The following is a 17,983-nucleotide window of genomic DNA, read 5'->3' as shown; positions in this document are numbered from 1 at the left end:
GAAAAGGCATAATATTTTAATAGAAGGGGTGTCCCCAGAATAAAATTGGAAAAGTTACAGCCACCTGAAGAACTGGGAGGACTAGGATTGCCTCATATTTGGAGGTAATTTTTAGCTTCCCAATTTCAGCATTTTAGAGAATGGGTTTGGAGGGGATTTAGGAGGCTGGGGCACTAGTATTAAAATATTTGGGGAGGTGGTAATAATTTGCTAGAATCTTTAGAATCTAACAAATTTAAGGTCAACTCGAGAGGCTACCCTACTCTTCCCCTTATACACAAAATTTGGTGGACCTACAAAAAGTGGTTGGGAATGCAAGATTGCTCTAAATATACGCTACTGTGTAAAAGTTTAGGGTCATTTAGAAATTTCCTTATTTTTGAGAGAAAAGCAGTTTTTCCCAATGAAGCTAACATTAAATGATTCAGAAATACACTCTATACATTGTATAATGTGCAAACGTCTGGTTTGTAATGCAATATCTTCATAGGTGTATAGAGGTCCATTTCCAACAACCATCACTCCAGTGTTCTTATGGTACTTTGTGTTTGCTAACTGTGTAAGAAGGCTAACGGATGGTTAGAATACCCTTGAAATCCCTTGTGCAAGTTTGTTAGCACAGCTGAAAAGTTTGGCTGATTAAAGAAGCTATAAACCTGACCTTCCCTTGAGCTAGTTGAGAACCTGGACCATTACATTTGTTGGTTCCATTAAACTCTCAAAATGGCCAGAAAAAAAGAACTTTCATGTGAAACTCGACAGTCTGTTCTAGTTCTTAGAAATGAAGGCTATTCCATGCAAGAGATTGCCAAGAAACTGAATTTCCTATAACGGTGTGTACTACGCCAGTGTCGATGTTGACAGTGAAGAGGTGACTCCTGGATGCTGGCCTTCAGGGCAGAGTGGTAAATAAAAAGCCATATCTGAGACTGGCTAATAAAAGGAAAAGATTAATATGGGAAAAAGAACACAGACATTGAACAGAGGAAGATTGGAAAAAAGTGTTATGGACAGACGAATCCAAGTTTGAGGTGTTTGGATTACACAGAAGAACATTTGTGAGACACAGAACAACTGAAAAGATGCTGGAAGAGTGCCTGACACCATCTGTCAAGCATGGTGGAGGTAATGTGTTGGTCTGGGGTTGTTTTGGTGCTGGTAAAGTCGGAGATTTGTACAAGGTAAAAGGGATATTGAATAAGGAAGGCTATCACTCCATTTTGCAACTCCATGCCATACCCTGTGGACAGCGCTTGATTGGAGCCAATTTCATCCTACAACAGGACAATGACCCAAAGCACACCTCCAAATTATGCAAGAACTATTTAGGGAAGACGCAGGCAGCTGGCATTCTATCTGTAATGGAGTGGCCAGTGCAGTCACCAGATCTCAACCCCAATGAGCTGTTGTTTGATGCAGCTTGACCGTATATTACTCAAAAAGTGCCCATCAAGCCAAACCAACTTGTGGGAGGGGCTTCTGTAAGCATGGGGTGAAATTTCTCCAGATAACTTCAGCAAATTAATTGCTAGAATGCCAAAGGTCTGCAATGCTGTAATTGCTGCCAAGGGAGCATTCTTTGACGAAAGAAATAGTCAAAAGGGCGCAGCGCACTAAAAATCCTACTAGCGCACGGCCAGCGCACGGTCTGCGCACCCTATGCTAAAGATAGGGTGTGCAGATCGCATGCAGCGATGTGCGACACTAGGAGGAGATGACCGGAGGGGGTGCGGCAGGGGGCGGGGCTTAGCAACGGCCGTGCGCTGCAGGCCAAAACGCTAGTCTGAAGCTAGCCAAATACGCAAAAAAACCGCACATTTTTCCTGGGAAGAAGTGCAGTTTTTTTCTGCATACGTGGGCACATAGCCTAACCGTATTTATACAGCAGCTTTAGTACCTTACAATACTATAAACTAGTTACAATACATTACATTAACCATATCACTTATTGCAGGGTTCCCCAACTCCAGTCCTCAAGGCTCACCAACAGGTCATGTTTTCAGGATTTCCCTTGTATTGTACAAGTGATGCAATTATCACCTGGGCAATACTAAGGAAATCCTGAAAACATGATCTGTTGGTGGGCCTTGTGGACAGGAGTTAGGGAATCCTGACTTAGTGCCTATAGAACTCTATGCAGAGTCACAATTCGCAATACTCATGTAATACAATCAAACCACATCACAACACGTATTTAACCCCTTTCTGTCACGTGACGTACTATCCCGTCCATGTGCCCTGGGACTCAATTCCCAGGGACGGGATAGTACGTCACAGCGATCAGCGGCGCCCACGTGGTGAGCGCTGCTGATCGCGGCCGGGTGTCAGCTGATTATCACGGACCACCCCCGACACGTTAACCCTTGCACACCGCGATCAAACATGATCGCGGTGTACCGGGGGTTAAAGGGAAGCATCGGCAGGGAGGGGGCTCCCTCTGTGCTTCCCTGAGCCCCCCACAGCAGCGCAGTGTGCAGCGCTGCTGCGGGGGGCTCCATCCCTGCAGGTCCCCGAATCCAAGATGGCGACGGGGACCTTCGGGGGCCTGCAGGGAGCTGGCTTCCTCATGGCAGGCAAGGAGAAAGCCTTGTGCAGTGCCTGTGACAGATCGCTGATCTGTCACAGTGATTTGTGATGTGACAGATCAGCAATCTGTCACAGGACAGTGATGTCCCACCTGGGACAATGTAATAAAGTTAAAAAAAAAGAAAGTGTAAAAATAATTTTAAAAAAATCGCTAAATTAAAAAAAAAAAAAATGTCCTAATAAATTCATTTTTTGGAAAAAAAAAAACCAATAAAAGTACACATATTTGGTATCGCCGCATCCATAGCGACCCGCCCTATAAAATTGTTGCATTAGTTAACCCCTTAAGTGAACCCCTTAAAAAATAAAAATAAAAAACGAAGCAAAAAATAATGATTTATTATCATACCGCTGAACAAAAAGTGCAATAATGCGCAATCAAAAAGACGCATATAAATATGCATGGAACCGCTGAAAACGTCATCTTGTCCCACAAAAAACGAGCCACCATACAGCATCATCAGCGAAAAAATAAAAAAGTTATAGCTCTCAGAATAAAGTGATGCAAAAATAATTATTTTTTATATAAAATTGTTTTCATTGCATAAAAGCGCCAAAACATAAAAAAAGACCTAAATGAGGTATCGCTGTAACCGTACTGACCCGAAGAATAAAACCGCTTTATCAATTTTACCGCACGCGGAACGGTGTAAAAGCACCCCCCAAAAGAAATTCATGAAACGCTGGTTTTTGTTCATTCTATGTCCCAAAAATCGGAATAAAAAGCGATCAAAAAATGTCACATACCCGATCATGATACCAATAAAAGCATCAATTCGTCCCGCAAAAAAGACCTCACATGACTCAGTGGGTCAAAATATGGAAAAATTATAGCTCTCAATATGTGGTGATGCAAAAACTATTTTTACAATAAAAAGCGTCTTTTAGCGTGTGACAGCTGCCAAATATAAAAACCGCCATAAATAGTAAATCAAACCCCCCGTTATCACCCCCTTAGTTAGGGAAAAATAATAAAATAAAAACATGTATTTATTTCCATTTTCCCATTAGGGTTAGGCCTAGGGCTAGGGCTAGGGCTGAGATTAGGGTTAGGGGTGTGTTGGGGTTAGAGTTGGAGTTAGAATTGGGGGGTTTCCACTGTTTGGGCACATCAGGTGCGCTCCAAATGCAACATGGCGTCTGATCTCAATTCCAGCCAATTCTGCATTGAAAAAGTCAAATGGTGCTCCTTCCCTTCCAAGCTCTGCCATGCGCCCAAACAGTGTTTTACCCCCACATATAGGGTATCAGCGTACTCAGGACAAATTGCAAAACAACTTTTGGGGTCCAATTTCTCCTGTTACCCTTAGGAAAATAAAAAATTGGGGGCAAAAATATCATTTTTGTGGAAAAAAATGTTTTTTTTATTTTCACGCCCGGGCGTTATAAACTTCTGTGAAGCACTTGGGGGTTCAAAGTGCTCACTACATATGTAGATAAGTTCCGTGGGGGTTCTAGTTTCCAAAATGGGGTCACTTGTGGGGAGTTTCAATAGTTTAGGTACATCAGAGGCTCTCCAAACGCACATGATACCCGCAGAACATTCCATCAAAGTCTGCATTCCAAAACGTCACTACTTCCTTTTCCGAGCCCTGACGTGTGCCCATACAGTAGTTTTCTCCCATATATGAGGTATCAGCGTACTCAGGACAAATTGGACAACAACTTTTGGGGCCAATTTCTCCTGTTACCCTTGGGAAAGTAAAAAAATTGGGGACTAAATGATCATGTTTGTAGAAAAAATACGATTTTTTTATTTTCACGCCCGGGCATTATAAACTTCTGTGAAGCACTGGGGGGTTCAAAGTGCTCACCACACATCTAGATAAGTTCCTTGGGGGGTCTAGATTCCAAAATGGTGTCATTTGTGGGGGGTTTTTACTGTTTTGGTACATCAGGGGCTTTCCAAACGCGACATGGTGTCCGATCTCAATTCCAGCCAAAAACGTCAAATGACGCTGCCTCCCTTCCGAGCTCTGCCATGCGCCCAAATAGTGGTTTACCCCACATGTGGGGTATCAGCGTACTCAGGACAAATTGAACAATAACTTTTAGGGTCCTGTTACCCTTGGGAAAATAAAAATTGGGGGTGAAAAGATCATTTTTGTGGAAAAAGTATGATTTTTTAATTCTACCGCTGTACGTTATAAACTTCTGTGAAGCCCTTGTTGGTTCAAAGTTCTCACCACATATCTAGATAAGTTCCTTGGGGGGTCTAGTTTCCAAAATGGGGTCACTTGTGGGGGGGGTTTCCACTGTTTAGGTACATCAGGGGTTTTCCAATCGCGACATGGCGTCCGATCTGAATTCTAGTCAATTTTGCATTGAAAAAGTCAAGCGGCGCTCCTTCCCTTCTGAGCTCTGCCATGCGCCGAAACAGTGGTTCCCCCCACATATCAGGTATCCGCATACTCAGGACAAACTGCACAATAACTTTTGCAGTCCAATTTCTCCTGTTACCCTTGGTAAAATAAGAAAAATTGAACCTGAAGTATTTTTTTTGTGAAAAAAAGTTAAATGTTGATTTTTTTTTTAAATATTCAAAAAATTCCTGTGAAGCACCTGAAGGGTTAATAAACTTCTTGAATGTGGTTTTGAGCACCTTAAGGGGTGCAGTTTTTAGAATGGTGTCACTTTTGGGTATTTTCTATCACATAGACCCCTCAAAGTGGCTTCAAATGTGATGTGGTCCGTAAAAATAAAATGGTGTTGCAAAAATGAGAAATTGCTGGTCAACTTTTAACCCTTATAACTTCCTAAGAAAAAAAATTTGGGTTCCAAAATTGTGCTAATGTAAAGCAAACATGTGGGAAATGTTACTTATTAAGTATTTTGTGTGCCGTATCTCTGATTTAAGGGCATAAAAATTCAAAGTTGGAAAATTGCGACATTTTCGCCAAATTTCCGTTTTTTTTCACAAATAAACGCAAGTTATATGAATGAAATTTTACCACTAGCATGAAGTACAATATGTCACGAGAAAACAGTGTCAGAATCACCGGGATCCATGGAAGTGTTTCAGAGTTATTACCTCATAAAGGGACAGTGGTCAGAATTGTAAAAATTGGCCCGGTCATGAACGTGCAAACCACCATTGGGGGTTAAGGGGTTAAGCATACATACATATATTGCTAACGTTGTCTTTAGGGGAAGAGGAGTATGATGTCTCCTGTCACACCCTTACACTATGATTAGTCTTAAGTTGGTTTACCAGCCAGATTGCACAACAATTGGTATTTTAACTTCATGTACTGGTCTTTTCTTTATCTTGTTCAGTAATGTATATGGCACACCTTAAAGGGGGGTGTTTGGAAGAAGGCAGAGTTTAAAGGTGAAAAAAATAAGGTTCAAATACATGTATGAACATTGGTAATTTATGTTTGCTACTCATATGTATGGGCATTATAGAATTATAATTATCTTATTACCAATTGTTCTTTTGGAAATTTAGACACTTGTGTTAATAAACGTTTCTTGATTTAAAAAAAAAAAACTACAGTGATTGGAGTGCACTCCAGTCGCTGTAGTTTCAGGCAGATCCCAGCTATATATTATAGCTGGCGTCTATTTGATATGGTGCGGGTTCATCTCCTGAGCCTGCTCCATACATGAGGAATCGACATAAGACTTACTAATTACTTTTTATGTCAGGAAGGGGTTAAAATGCAATCTTTAGTTTTCATGCACCTTTTCAGAATAGAAGTATATGGGGGGGGAAAAAAAACAGACCATTCTGCAGCATCTTCAAAATTCATGAAATTGTATCATCTTCATCTTCTGAACTGTTAAAGCAGTATATTTTAAGCACAAAAAAATGCAGTTATGGCATGGCCTCAAGGTGCTTTAGAAAAACGTCTGGAAATAAGATCTATCCTTGGTCGATTCTCTAGCCGTCACATAAACATGCACCCTCAACATAAGGCAGAAACTATATTTTATCATTTCTGCCTTCCTCATCTTTCTATACTCCGCCTATGAAGCAGTGGTAGTGCACATTCTTCCATTGGTCTCAGTAACCATGAGATCGCTAGGGATTAGTCACATGTTTAACCCCTTCATGACAACTGCCGTACATGTATGGAAGTGTGTTCCCCTAACAAGCTGTGCATGTATGGCGCGAAATTCGCACTAGCTCACTAGCAGGCATTTAACCCCTCTGATGTAGCTGTCAATTTCGACAGTGACATAGATCGGCTTGCAGAGGGAGGAAGCTCCCTCTCTGATCTGATTGGCACAACACGCTGGTGACCCCCTGCTGGAAGATTGCCGTGGGGTCACCCAGCCTGTAAGGTCCTACCGAGAGCAGGACCTGACACACCTCATGCCTTTGTGCGATTCAATTATCTATCTAAGGGAAAGTTGATATCACATGGAGTAACTAGATAAAAGTTTTAAAATATTTTTTTAAATCACTGAATATAAACACAAAAATTAAAAAAACTATTGGGCCAATAAAAAATACATATATTGGTGTAAAAAACAAAAACCGTACACATATTTGGTGTTGCTACGTTCAGAACGAGCCGATCTATAAAACTGTCAGACTAGTTAACCCCTTCAGTGAACACCATTAAAAAATGATATAAAAATGTGGCAAAAAGACCTGTGCTTTTTCATCATACGACCGGATAAAAATAGAATAAAACACAATCAAAAAGTCAAATTTAAATAAAAACCTTTTCCTGCAAAAAAGCAACTCGCCATACATCTACATAAGTGAAAAAATAGCTAGTTATAGCTCTTTGAATATAGCAATGCAAAAACAAAATTTTCTTATAAAATGGTTTTTATTGTGTAAAAGGGACAAAACATAAAAATACAACATAAATGTGGTATCGCTATATTCGTACTGACCCAAGGAATAAAGCTGCTTTATCACTTTTACCACATGGTGAACAGCGTAAGAAAGATAAAAATTCATGAATTGCTGTTTTTTGTTCATTCTGCTTCCCAAAAATTGGAATAGAAAGCAATCAAAAAATGTTGTTACCCAAAAATGGTACAAAAACTTAACTCATCGTGCAAAAAAGAAGCCCTCAAATGACTGTTGACAGAAATTTAGAAAAATTATAGAACTCAAAATATGGATATGCAAAAGGTTTTTAAAAAAAGTTAAAGTATGAATCTGGTATCGCAAAATGGCTCATCCCAAAAGACATCCAGCAAATTCTGCACTCACAAATCCAAATGACCCCTCCTACTAAGCCTTGTTGTGCCTAAACCACATTTAGTGTCCACATGGTTGGCATTAGTGTCTCCAGAAGCACCAGCTGGCTACAATGTATGGGCACTACAATGGCAGATTTGTAATTTTAAGGGTGCGTGCATGTCAAATCTTTCTGCGGATTCACAATCTCCTCCATTGTAGAGGTGATAAACCGCAGGCTAATCCGCAGAAAAAACGCAGGTCTTTTGACCTGCGGATTTACCTGCGGATTTTGTTAAATCCGCAGCGTGCACACACCCTAACTCATCAACATACACTACTGCTTGTTTCTGGAAAACACCCATGGAGTAAAAATTGTCACTACACCTGTAGATAAATTCCCGGGGGGGTGTAATTTCTAAAATGGAGACACTTGAAGCAGTAATCTGCTTTTCTAGCACTTAGGGGCTCTCTATATGGAGTTTGCAAACTATTATAGGAAAATCTGAGCTCCAAGAGTCAAATAGCACTCCGTCCCTCCCGACTCTCTCCGTATGGCTAAGCACACATGTACAGCCACATATGGAGTATTGTCACATGCAGCAAAAATTGAATGACACATTTGGGTGCCATTTTACCCATTTTCCCATGTGAAAATGTAAAATCTGGGGCTAAAACAACATTTTTGTAGTAAAAAGTATTTTTTTTCTTCACTGCCCAATGCTATAAAATTCTGTGACACACCTGTGGATTCAATATGATCACTGCATCCTTAAATGAATTTATTGAGAGATGTAGTTTGTAAAATGGTCACTTATGGATGGGTTGTGCTGTTCTGGCACCTCAGGGGCTCTGCCAATATGACTGGCACCCGCACACCATAGCAACAAAATCTGCACTGCAATACGGTGCTCCTTCCCCTCTCAACTTTGTACTGTGCCTCAAAAGTAGTTTTTGACCGCATATGGGGTATCGGTGTACTCAGAAGAAATTGTGTAACACATTGCACTGTTCGTTTTTTCCTATTTTCCATTTTGAAAATTAAAAAGTTTGATGCTAAAGCAAAATTTTAGTGGAAAAAAAATTCATTTACTTAGCCCAATGTTATACAATCCTGTGAATCGCCTGAGGGTTGAAAATGCTCAATGCATCTCTACATAAATTTCTTGAGGGGTGTACTTTCCAAAATAGGGTCGCTTTTGAGGGGTGTGTAATAGCACACTCTTGATGAACATTTGCAGAAAGTTTATTTCACATGTAGTGAGTAAAACAAAAGCACTGATATTGAAGAAGGTGCAGGAAATTTAGCGACAAAAAATGTTTCAACCCTGCCAGAGTCTTATTCATACTGTCATTGGAGACAAATGACTGGCAAGTTCAATTGTTGATACTAGGAAGCATGTCTGGGGGTAAATGGCACCTTATCTGGCTTGTGTTCCTGAGTGCTCCTGCACCTTCATCATGTGCGTCCTGTTTTATCTATTCCAGAAAATTTTGTGCTCCGGAATCAAATGGTGCTCCTTCCCTTCTGAGCCCTGCCATGGCCCCAAACAGTAGTATTGATGTACTCAGGAGAAATTGCACAACAAATGTTATAGTCCATTTTCTTCTGTTACCCTTGCGAAAATTAAAAATTTAGGGCTAAAGGAACATTTTTGTTTTAATTTTTTCTTTGCACAGTGCTTTAATTCCTGTGAAGCACCTAAAGGGTTAATAAACGTCTTTATTGTGGTTTTGAGTACCTTGAGGGGTGCGCTTTTTAAAATGTTGTCACTTTTGGGTATTTTCTGTCACATTTGCCCTTCAAAGTCACTTCAAATGTGATGTGGTGCCTAAAAAAAATGGTTTTGTAAATTTTGTTGGAAAAAATGAGAGATTGCTCATAAACTTTTAATACTTCTAACTTCCTAATAAGAAAAAAAAAAATTTAAAAATGAGGCAGATGTAAAGTAGATATCTGGTATATGTTGGTTATCACACAAAATAGTTTGTAAATATCTGGTTTAAGGGCATAAAAATTAAAAGTTTGAAAACTGTGAAATTTTCAAAATGTTCTCCAAAATTCCAATATTTTTACAAATAAATGCAAAAAATATTGACTTAAAAGTACAGTGCAACAGTCTCGTGAACGTGCATTCATCTGTTCACCAAACCTGACAAGACAAGCGGAGGAGCAAGTGCAGACTGCAGAAGGAGATAACCTTTCTAGATGACTGAGGTTCTACATTTATCTCCTGCTTTAGTCCGCACTGGCTCCTCTGCTTGTCTTGTCAGGTTCGGTGAACAGATGAATGCGTGTTAATGATGCCTGTCAGCACGTTGCCCTTACCCAATTGTCTCGAGCAGACATCTTTACGCAGCCCCTCTTTACAACATCACAGTTGTGAAACTGTTGGGAACTGACATATTTGAACTCATGATATTGCACTAGCTAAAGATTACCTTTTAGCTAATTTTTTGCTAAATAGAGGAACCGAGTACAATTTGAAAAATTTAAATGTACTTTTATTTTAATTATTTTTATTGCATTTCTCGGAGTACCCCTTTAATGTGTGTAGAAGATATAGAAACAGGTTGGTCAACACACCTAGTTGTTTCTGTGTCTCTTCACTTTCACAGTTTCTTCTCCACCAGAGACTAGTAATCTGGCACATCTATTTTCAGTATTAGTGGGGTCATCTCAGCAGTCAGACCACCATTTAGATATTTATTGCATCATTCTGATATGCCATGAATGTATTGTGCTGGAAACTCCCCCGTAATGTGGTCTTGGTTTGGTTTCCCTATAATATAACTTCCAGCTAGAACCATTAAAGGGTTTGAATAGGAATTAGGGGTTGTTCTTAGGATAGGTCATCAATTTCACATTGATGGGAGTGTGAAACCCGGCAACCCCACCGACAAGGTTTTCTTGGTGCTGGTAACAGACGGAAGTGAATACCTGCAGAAGAGAACTACACAACTGTCAACTGCACAGTGTCCGTGGCCGAGTACTATACGTCCACCCCTTTTTGACTGAATAGGGGTGAATCTGCAGTACCATGATGGGGCCACAAAATACTTGACGGAGATGTGCAGTTCCACTCCGATGCTGATCACTTCCGGCCAGCACCAAGAACAGTTGATCTTTGGGAATGCTAGGTGTGGCACCCACACAGGTCTAATATTGATATCCTTTCTAAAGGATAAGCAATAAACAAAGTCCTGATCAACTCCATAAAGGCTTTATTTTCCTGCTGATGACGTGATTAAAATTTCTTTGTGTTTTGCAGAGTAAATGGAGTTCCCGCTTGTGCTAATAAAAAGCTGCTATCTGACATCCTGCGGTCAGAGTGGGGCTTTAAAGGTTATGTTGTAAGTGACGAGGGCGCAGTTGAATTTATTATGTGGGAACACAAGTACACCAGTAGCTTTCTGGAAACAGCCATTGGTGAGTCCTCAGAATAATCATCTACCTGGATGGCCCCTGATGTTAATGCAGTCTAATATATTTAATGAGGTCATCGGAAACAAAGATTACTGCAAAGAAAGTTCTTTAGTTTTGAGCTCTCATTGGTCATGTAAAGATGAAAGGACTGGAAATTTTAGATAAATCGTCACTCTGGGGCTACCCACGTTTTTAGTAAAGAAGTACTTCCAACAAAGTTTTCTCTAGTAACCCCCCCACAACAGCACACCGGAGGATGTTACCCCTTTCCTAATAGGGACAGGAAATGCCAGAGAGGTTAAATAACCCCTCCCACATCCTCCCCCTCAGTGTTCTTTCCTACTAGGGATGAAGAGATCATCCACAGTGTGCTGTGCCAGCAACAGTTCAGGCCAGGCAGCAGAGGAGCAGACTTACCTCTCCTTCCCAAGTGCTGCTTCCATCTCCATTCTGAACTCGGGACCCCCCCCTCCAGTCCTCACCTTTGGGTAAGGTTTGTGGGGGATTCTTCGGCTGGAGGCCTCTCTGAGCTCTCCAGCCCCCTCTCCTTCTCTGGCGTGGTGGATCCAGAGCTGCGTGTTGCACGAAGACTTCTGAGTCTGAAGTCGGCGTCAGGAAGTGACGTCACACGCTGGCCAGCTTCAACATACAGAGAGGATTTTTGCATTCCTTGCTGGAACACATAGGCAAATTATAGTGCAGATGGTGTCGGCGGGCTTCTCCCCACCCCCCACACCAGGACATCGGAAGGAGGAGGGCCTCTAATCAGAGGACAGGTGCTGGAGTCCAGTCGCCCATATAAGAGCCCCGGACAAGGAAGACGTCTAAGGTAAGACCACTGTGTGGTAAACAGCATGGAGATGTCAGGTTCCTCTCGCTCTGAGTCTGCAGATCCCAGAACCCTCCCAGTCCCAGTGAGTACTCTGGCACGGGCTATTTATTCCCTGTGTGCAGATTTAGAGCCTTATTATTCCTTCTCACCTTTCTTGTAGGGGGACAAGGAACCTGCACTGGGAAGCAAGTCCAAGATTTCATGGAGATATGCAGTCTGTACAAAGAAGCTGACCTCTTCGCATAACACGACATTATGCAAAGAGTGCACTGAGAAAGTCATCAGGGAAGATCAACCATCCTTGATGGAAGAAACTAAGGGCCTAATCCAACAGGAGATAAAGACCTCCTCTAGCTGCTTTTTCCCAGCCCATACCCTCTCCCAGTGTCCCTCCAGAAGCTAAAAGGAGGAAGCTTAATTTAGAGGAGGAAAGGTATGATGACTGTCAGGATGAATCTTTGATCCGAGACAAACCTCTGGAAGAAGGCAAATTAATCCTGGACCAGAGGTCTCCCAACAGGAGAGATTATTTCTCCTCCGGTGATATAGAGGAACTCCTCATGGCAGCAAGGAGGACCATAGAGATTGAGGACTGCCCAGACAGTGCAGGAAGAAATGTTCAGGTATTTCCCATTCATAAAAACATCCAAGACCTGGTACTAGCAGAGTCGGAATCCCCAGAAAAGAGGCTTACCATTCCAGCGGAGATGAAGGACAGGTTCCCTGTGGATGACAAGACGGCATCATGCTGGTCAGAGTTTCCAAAGGTTGACGTGCAGATTGCTTTGGTAGCTAAAAAGACTACACTACTGTAGGGTTGGTGGGGCGAGCTTGGGGGGTGGTCCCTCTTCTTACCGCGCAGAGACGAAACAGAGACAAGATGGAGGCAGGTACTGGGTACAACAGGTCCAAGTTTATTTCTGCGCGCCGTCCGTCTGACGGCCCTCGCAACACATCGACATATCGCTCTCTCTGCCCTCCGCATCCAGAGCCGCTTCACGACACAGCACAGTACCTCACTCATGGCCCTCTATATCCAGAGCCGCTTCACACACCGTGTTTCTCGCCGGGGACGTATATATACGTCCTGTCCTTTCTCCTTTCCTGACGTAGTTACAGCTTCCGACACTGTGGCTGCCCTAAGCCAAATCACCAACAGTCCGATCACTGGTCAGACGTCGTACTTTACACGGTGTGCCTATTCCCTTTATCTCGTCTCTGTTGCGGTCTATCTGTCAGGACCACCCCCTGTTGTTCTCTCTCCTCAGTCCCCCTGGTCTGGATTCACCTCACAGCGCACAGACCGTCGCAGTCCTCCTGTCACTGCGGCTCCCCCTGGGGATTGGAACTTTCTGGAACCCTCCCTCAGTATTTATGGCTAACCCGTTTCCTTGAAACTGTCACTGTCACCACGCCCCCCATGACCAACGGTTTCTAAAGCCCTAAGCTGATGTCAAGTCCTTTGCTCACACTCCTCCCTGCCATCTAATGGTCAACCCAAGGTACTGCACGTCCACTACACTTTCCTAGCTGTTTCCCCACTGTAATAACTGACACCTACCTACACTGTGCAAACCTTTCCTTCTTCTCTCTGACTAGTCCGTCCGTCAGGTCACCTTCCCTACACTCCCCCTTCCTTTGTCCATTGTCATCCTCGACAATCGTCATCCCTGCCTTCGTCGCTCTGAAGCTACACCTACATTCTGTTGTCGGACCAGCTGTTGAGCCAAACCCACTATCTGCGGGGGCCGAACCATACTGGGAGCACTATGCTCTGAGCAGCCTACTGCTACTCACCAGCGCGCACGCCACATGACAACGTCTTTCAAATTGGGCTAGGTACACCCATACTCTCTCTATGGCGTGTACCTTCCCCTACTCTCCCTTACTGTCACCTTCCACTATTCGGTACGCCATGATCGAGGTCTCTTACCTTCCAGATCATTACCTTCCTCCTTCAGGGGTGTCCGTGGTGTTGGGGACCTGACCTAGGACGGCTGTCTTCCTCACATCTTCCAACTCATTTTCCTTTCTTTCAATAACATGTCATGGTCAGCGTCCCGGTCTCCCAGACGTCCTCAACTCTTAGATCCCTACCGGATCTCACACTTTCCTTTGGTCCCGTAGACCTTCCCTTACCCGGACCTGTTGCATATTACCTTGGCATATTATACATCAAACAACTTTATAATAGCACAAGTACCCATTTTTATAATTTTTTTTTTCATTTTCTCTTGCTTTTAAAACCAACATATAACAAAAATATTGCATGTCTTCTTTCCCCCCCCTTCCTTGGACCTGAACACTCCTCCATTTCTCCGTATCCACGTTCTGTCAAGTTTCAAATCAGTAAATAACATCCTGTAAGAGGAACATTCTAAAAACAAACTCAGCACATCAAACATTTTTTTTTTTTTAAACTAGAACTGTTCTCCAGAACCTGCACTACAGTGCACCGAACTCTCGACAGTCTACTTCACTACGCAGTGGCTAGTAGTGAGGGACCCCACAGCCGTGGAGCCCCCGGGGATACTGAGGATGTCCATTCAAGTCCTCTTCCTTGAGTGTGGAGGAAGTTCCACACTTCCTGCTCCCGGGCCTTCTTCTTCCTGATCTTCTCCGCTACCCACACGGAGGGAACAGCACGGGCCCTGGAGTCCGGTGGGCGGGACTCCACTGAGCAAGACCGCAAGACAGAAACGTCCGAAGATTTCTGCGGCCCAGCAGCCGCTGGAGTCAGGTGGCAAATGGGGACAACCGGGTCCTCGGGGGCTGGAATCACAGGGCCTGCTAAGCCGGCCGCAGCCGACTCCAGCAGCGGCATAACCGCGGCCTCAGGACAGGCCGCATCCACTACTTCCAACGGAGCCGGAGTAACGGCCGAGTTCAACAATGCAGCTGCTATTAGCAGGGGAAGCGCAGCAGCGTCTTCTTTGGGTGAGCTCTGCACTGGTGACTCCGGGCGGGGTAGTTCGGGGACATGAGCGGGGGCCTCGCTCAGTTCTGCATACACCACAGGGCTCAATGTAACTAGGCCTTCCGGTGCGCAGGGGGCCGCGTGCTGCAGCAGAATGGTGGGGGCCGCCTGCGGAGGCACTGATAGGGCCGGGAGTTCTCTCACCTTCCCCGGCGCTGCAGCCTCCGTCTCACCATCACGCGGCTTTCCCCGCAGCCTCCGTTCCTCGCTCCACTGTCCTGCGGGCCTTTCCCTCAGACTCGGGGGCTCTGCTGAGTAGTCCTCTGCCGATATTTGTGGCAGCCGCTCTCGCTGACTCCGCTCAGGCTCCGCTCCCCAGCTCAGCATCCCGCTACCTGCCCGTGGTCCTGAGGGCGACTTCTGGCACATCTCCATCTCCCGCCGCCATTGCCACTCTAGGCGGCCGATGCCCAGACACCCGCAGCGTCTCATACCGTCCATTGGGCAGCACTCGAATGGCATCAGACAGCCGCAGCCAAGTTTTTCTTCTGTACCACTCCCGCTGTGAGGTGGGGTGTCGGCAGGCCTCTCCACCCACCTGTCAGGGTCCAATATATTGAAGCGTCGATCTCCAGGCACATACTGCTTCCTTTTGGGGTACGTTGGAGGGGGTCCCAGTCCATTCTGAACAACTGCAAACACCCGGACCTCTCCTCTGCGCTGAAGCCACACCGCCATACTGCACAGTACCTGGTACCGCCCCAGATCCTCTGCTGGCCACACAGATCCGCCACAGCGCTCCCCATTTGTATTCCACAGGTAGGTAATTTGTAATCCACAGGTAATTGTAATCCAAACAGAGTAGTCCAAGTCCTTTTCCATTATTTGAGGCTGGTCTACCGCAGAAGATGATGTATTAGCGGCGGCGATCCTGCCGACTACGCCAAATGTAGGGTTGGTGGGGCGAGCTGGGGGGGTGGTCCCTCTTCTTACCGCGCAGAGACGAAACAGAGACAAGATGGAGGCAGGTACTGGATACAACAGGTCCAAGTTTATTTCTGCGCGCCGTCCGTCTGACGGCCCTCGCAACACATCGCCATATCCCTCTCTTGGCCCTCCGCATCCAGAGCCGCTTCACGACACAGCACAGTACCTCACTCATGGCCCTCTATATCCAGAGCCGCTTCACACACCGTGTTTCTCGCCGGGGACGTATATATACGTCCTGTCCTTTCTCCTTTCCTGACGTAGTTACAGCTTCCGACACTGTGGCTGCCCTAAGCCAAATCACCAACAGTCCGATCACTGGTCAGACGTCGTACTTTACACGGTGTGCCTATTCTCTTTATCTCGTCTCTGTTGCGGTCTATCTGTCAGGACCACCCCCCTGTTGTTCTCTCTCAGTCCCCCTGGTCTGGTTTCACCTCACAGCGCACAGACCGTCGCAGTCCTCCTGTCACTGCGGCTCCCCCTGGGGACTGGAACTTTCTGGAACCCTCCCTCAGTATTTATAGCTAACCCGGTTCCTTGAAACTGTCACTGTCACCACGCCCCCCATGACCAACGGTTTCTAAAGCCCTAAGCTGATGTCAAGTCCTTTGCTCACACTCCTCCCTGCCATCTAATGGTCAACCCAAGGTACTGCACGTCCACTACACTTTCCTAGCTGTTTCCCCACTGTAATAACTGACACCTACCTACACTGTGCAAACCTTTCCTTCTTCTCTCTGACTAGTCCGTCCGTCCGTCAGGTCACTTTCCCTACACTACCATTTGAGGATGCCTCACAGTTGAAGGACCCTCTTGAACGCAAGATGGATGGGCAACTGAGGAAATCATAAGAAACCTCTACCTCTTTACTGAGTACCAACACCATATCTACCTGGGTGGCCCAATTGATGCCTCTGCAGAATCCATGAGAGTGGCAGCAAGATCGTCAGGGTTGTCAAACTCTGTGAGGCGAGCACTCTGGCTGAGATCTTGGAGTGGGGACATGACTTAAAAAATGAAGCTGTGTTCTATCCCCTTCAAAGGGAAATACAAGTTTGGTCCTGCCCTCGTGAGCTGCTAGTTTCACACTAGCGTTTTTGAGCGCAGCGACGGCCTGCGCACGGCCGCCGCTAAGTTCTGCCGCGCCTCCGCCGGTAGCTCCGCCTACCGGCGCATTACGCTGCATGCGCCCTTTGTCCCCTATCTTTATCACTGGGGGCGCAGGCCGTGCGCAGTATGCGTTTGGCGGCGCATGCGTACTTTTGACGGTGCGCCGACCTGCGCCAAACGCAACCTGCTGTAGTTTGGTTGCACCGGCGCACCGTCAAAAAGGCGCATGCGCCGCCAAACGCATACTGCGCACGGCCTGCACCCCCAGTGATAAAGATAGGGGACGCAGGGCGCATGCAGCGTCATGCGCCGGCAGGCGGAGCTACCGGCGGAGGCGCGGCAGGGGGCGGGGCTTAGCGGCGGCCGTGCGCAGGCCATCGCTGCGCTCAAAAACGCTAGTGTGAAACTAGCCTAAGAGAAGGCTTTGGACAAAAAGAAGACCTTACTGGAACCTAGGAATACTAGGAAAAGACCCTTACGCCCCCAGCAAGAGTATACACCTCAGTAAAGGGGGAAGGGCAAGCCAGGTCACTGGAGCTACTTGAAAGGGGGAAAAGACAGAAATCTTTTTCTTCCCCACTCCCAGAGACAAAAGAAGCCATGACACCAACATGGTAGGAGGTCGCATCTCAGACTTCTTTCAACAGTGACACAAGATCTGTTCAGAACAATGGACTCTAACATCAGTCAGGGAATGAATAAGGATAGAGTTTGCCTCTTATACTCCATTTTCCAAATAACTTTATTGAAATTTTAAAAATAACAGTAATATTTTGCATTGACATTTAAATGTAGCGGTTACATTTATACATATGACAAAGGGGAGGGAAGGATAAGGGGTTCGGAATAGGTTTATGTTGCTTTATTAAGACATACAAGGGGTAAAACAAAAGGAAGGGTAGGGATGGAAAATATAAACTAAACTAACAGTGTCTTGTCTCTTCGATATATAGGGGATTGAATAACCCCATAAGG

The 17,983-nt window shown here is 44.9% G+C and overlaps 1 protein-coding gene across 1 annotated transcript in view; it reads left to right on the top strand.

Moving 5' to 3' along the window:
* Positions 1 to 17,983, top strand: part of LOC141075672 (uncharacterized) — an 89,473-nt gene that overhangs the window by 36,267 nt on the left and 35,223 nt on the right. Inside the window, exon 7 of the mRNA XM_073562775.1 lies at positions 11,005 to 11,162. Within this exon, the coding sequence (XP_073418876.1) occupies positions 11,005 to 11,162 (158 nt within the window). The remainder of the gene's footprint in view (positions 1 to 11,004; positions 11,163 to 17,983) is intronic.

The sequence above is a fragment of the Dendrobates tinctorius genome, unplaced genomic scaffold (genome assembly GCF_039654945.1).
Source record: "Dendrobates tinctorius isolate UK_male_01 unplaced genomic scaffold, ASM3965494v1 ptg000015l, whole genome shotgun sequence".
Classification (NCBI taxonomy): Eukaryota; Metazoa; Chordata; class Amphibia; order Anura; family Dendrobatidae; genus Dendrobates; species Dendrobates tinctorius.
Note: the sequence above shows the minus strand (reverse complement) of the source record. Positions and strands in the feature narration are given on the sequence as shown.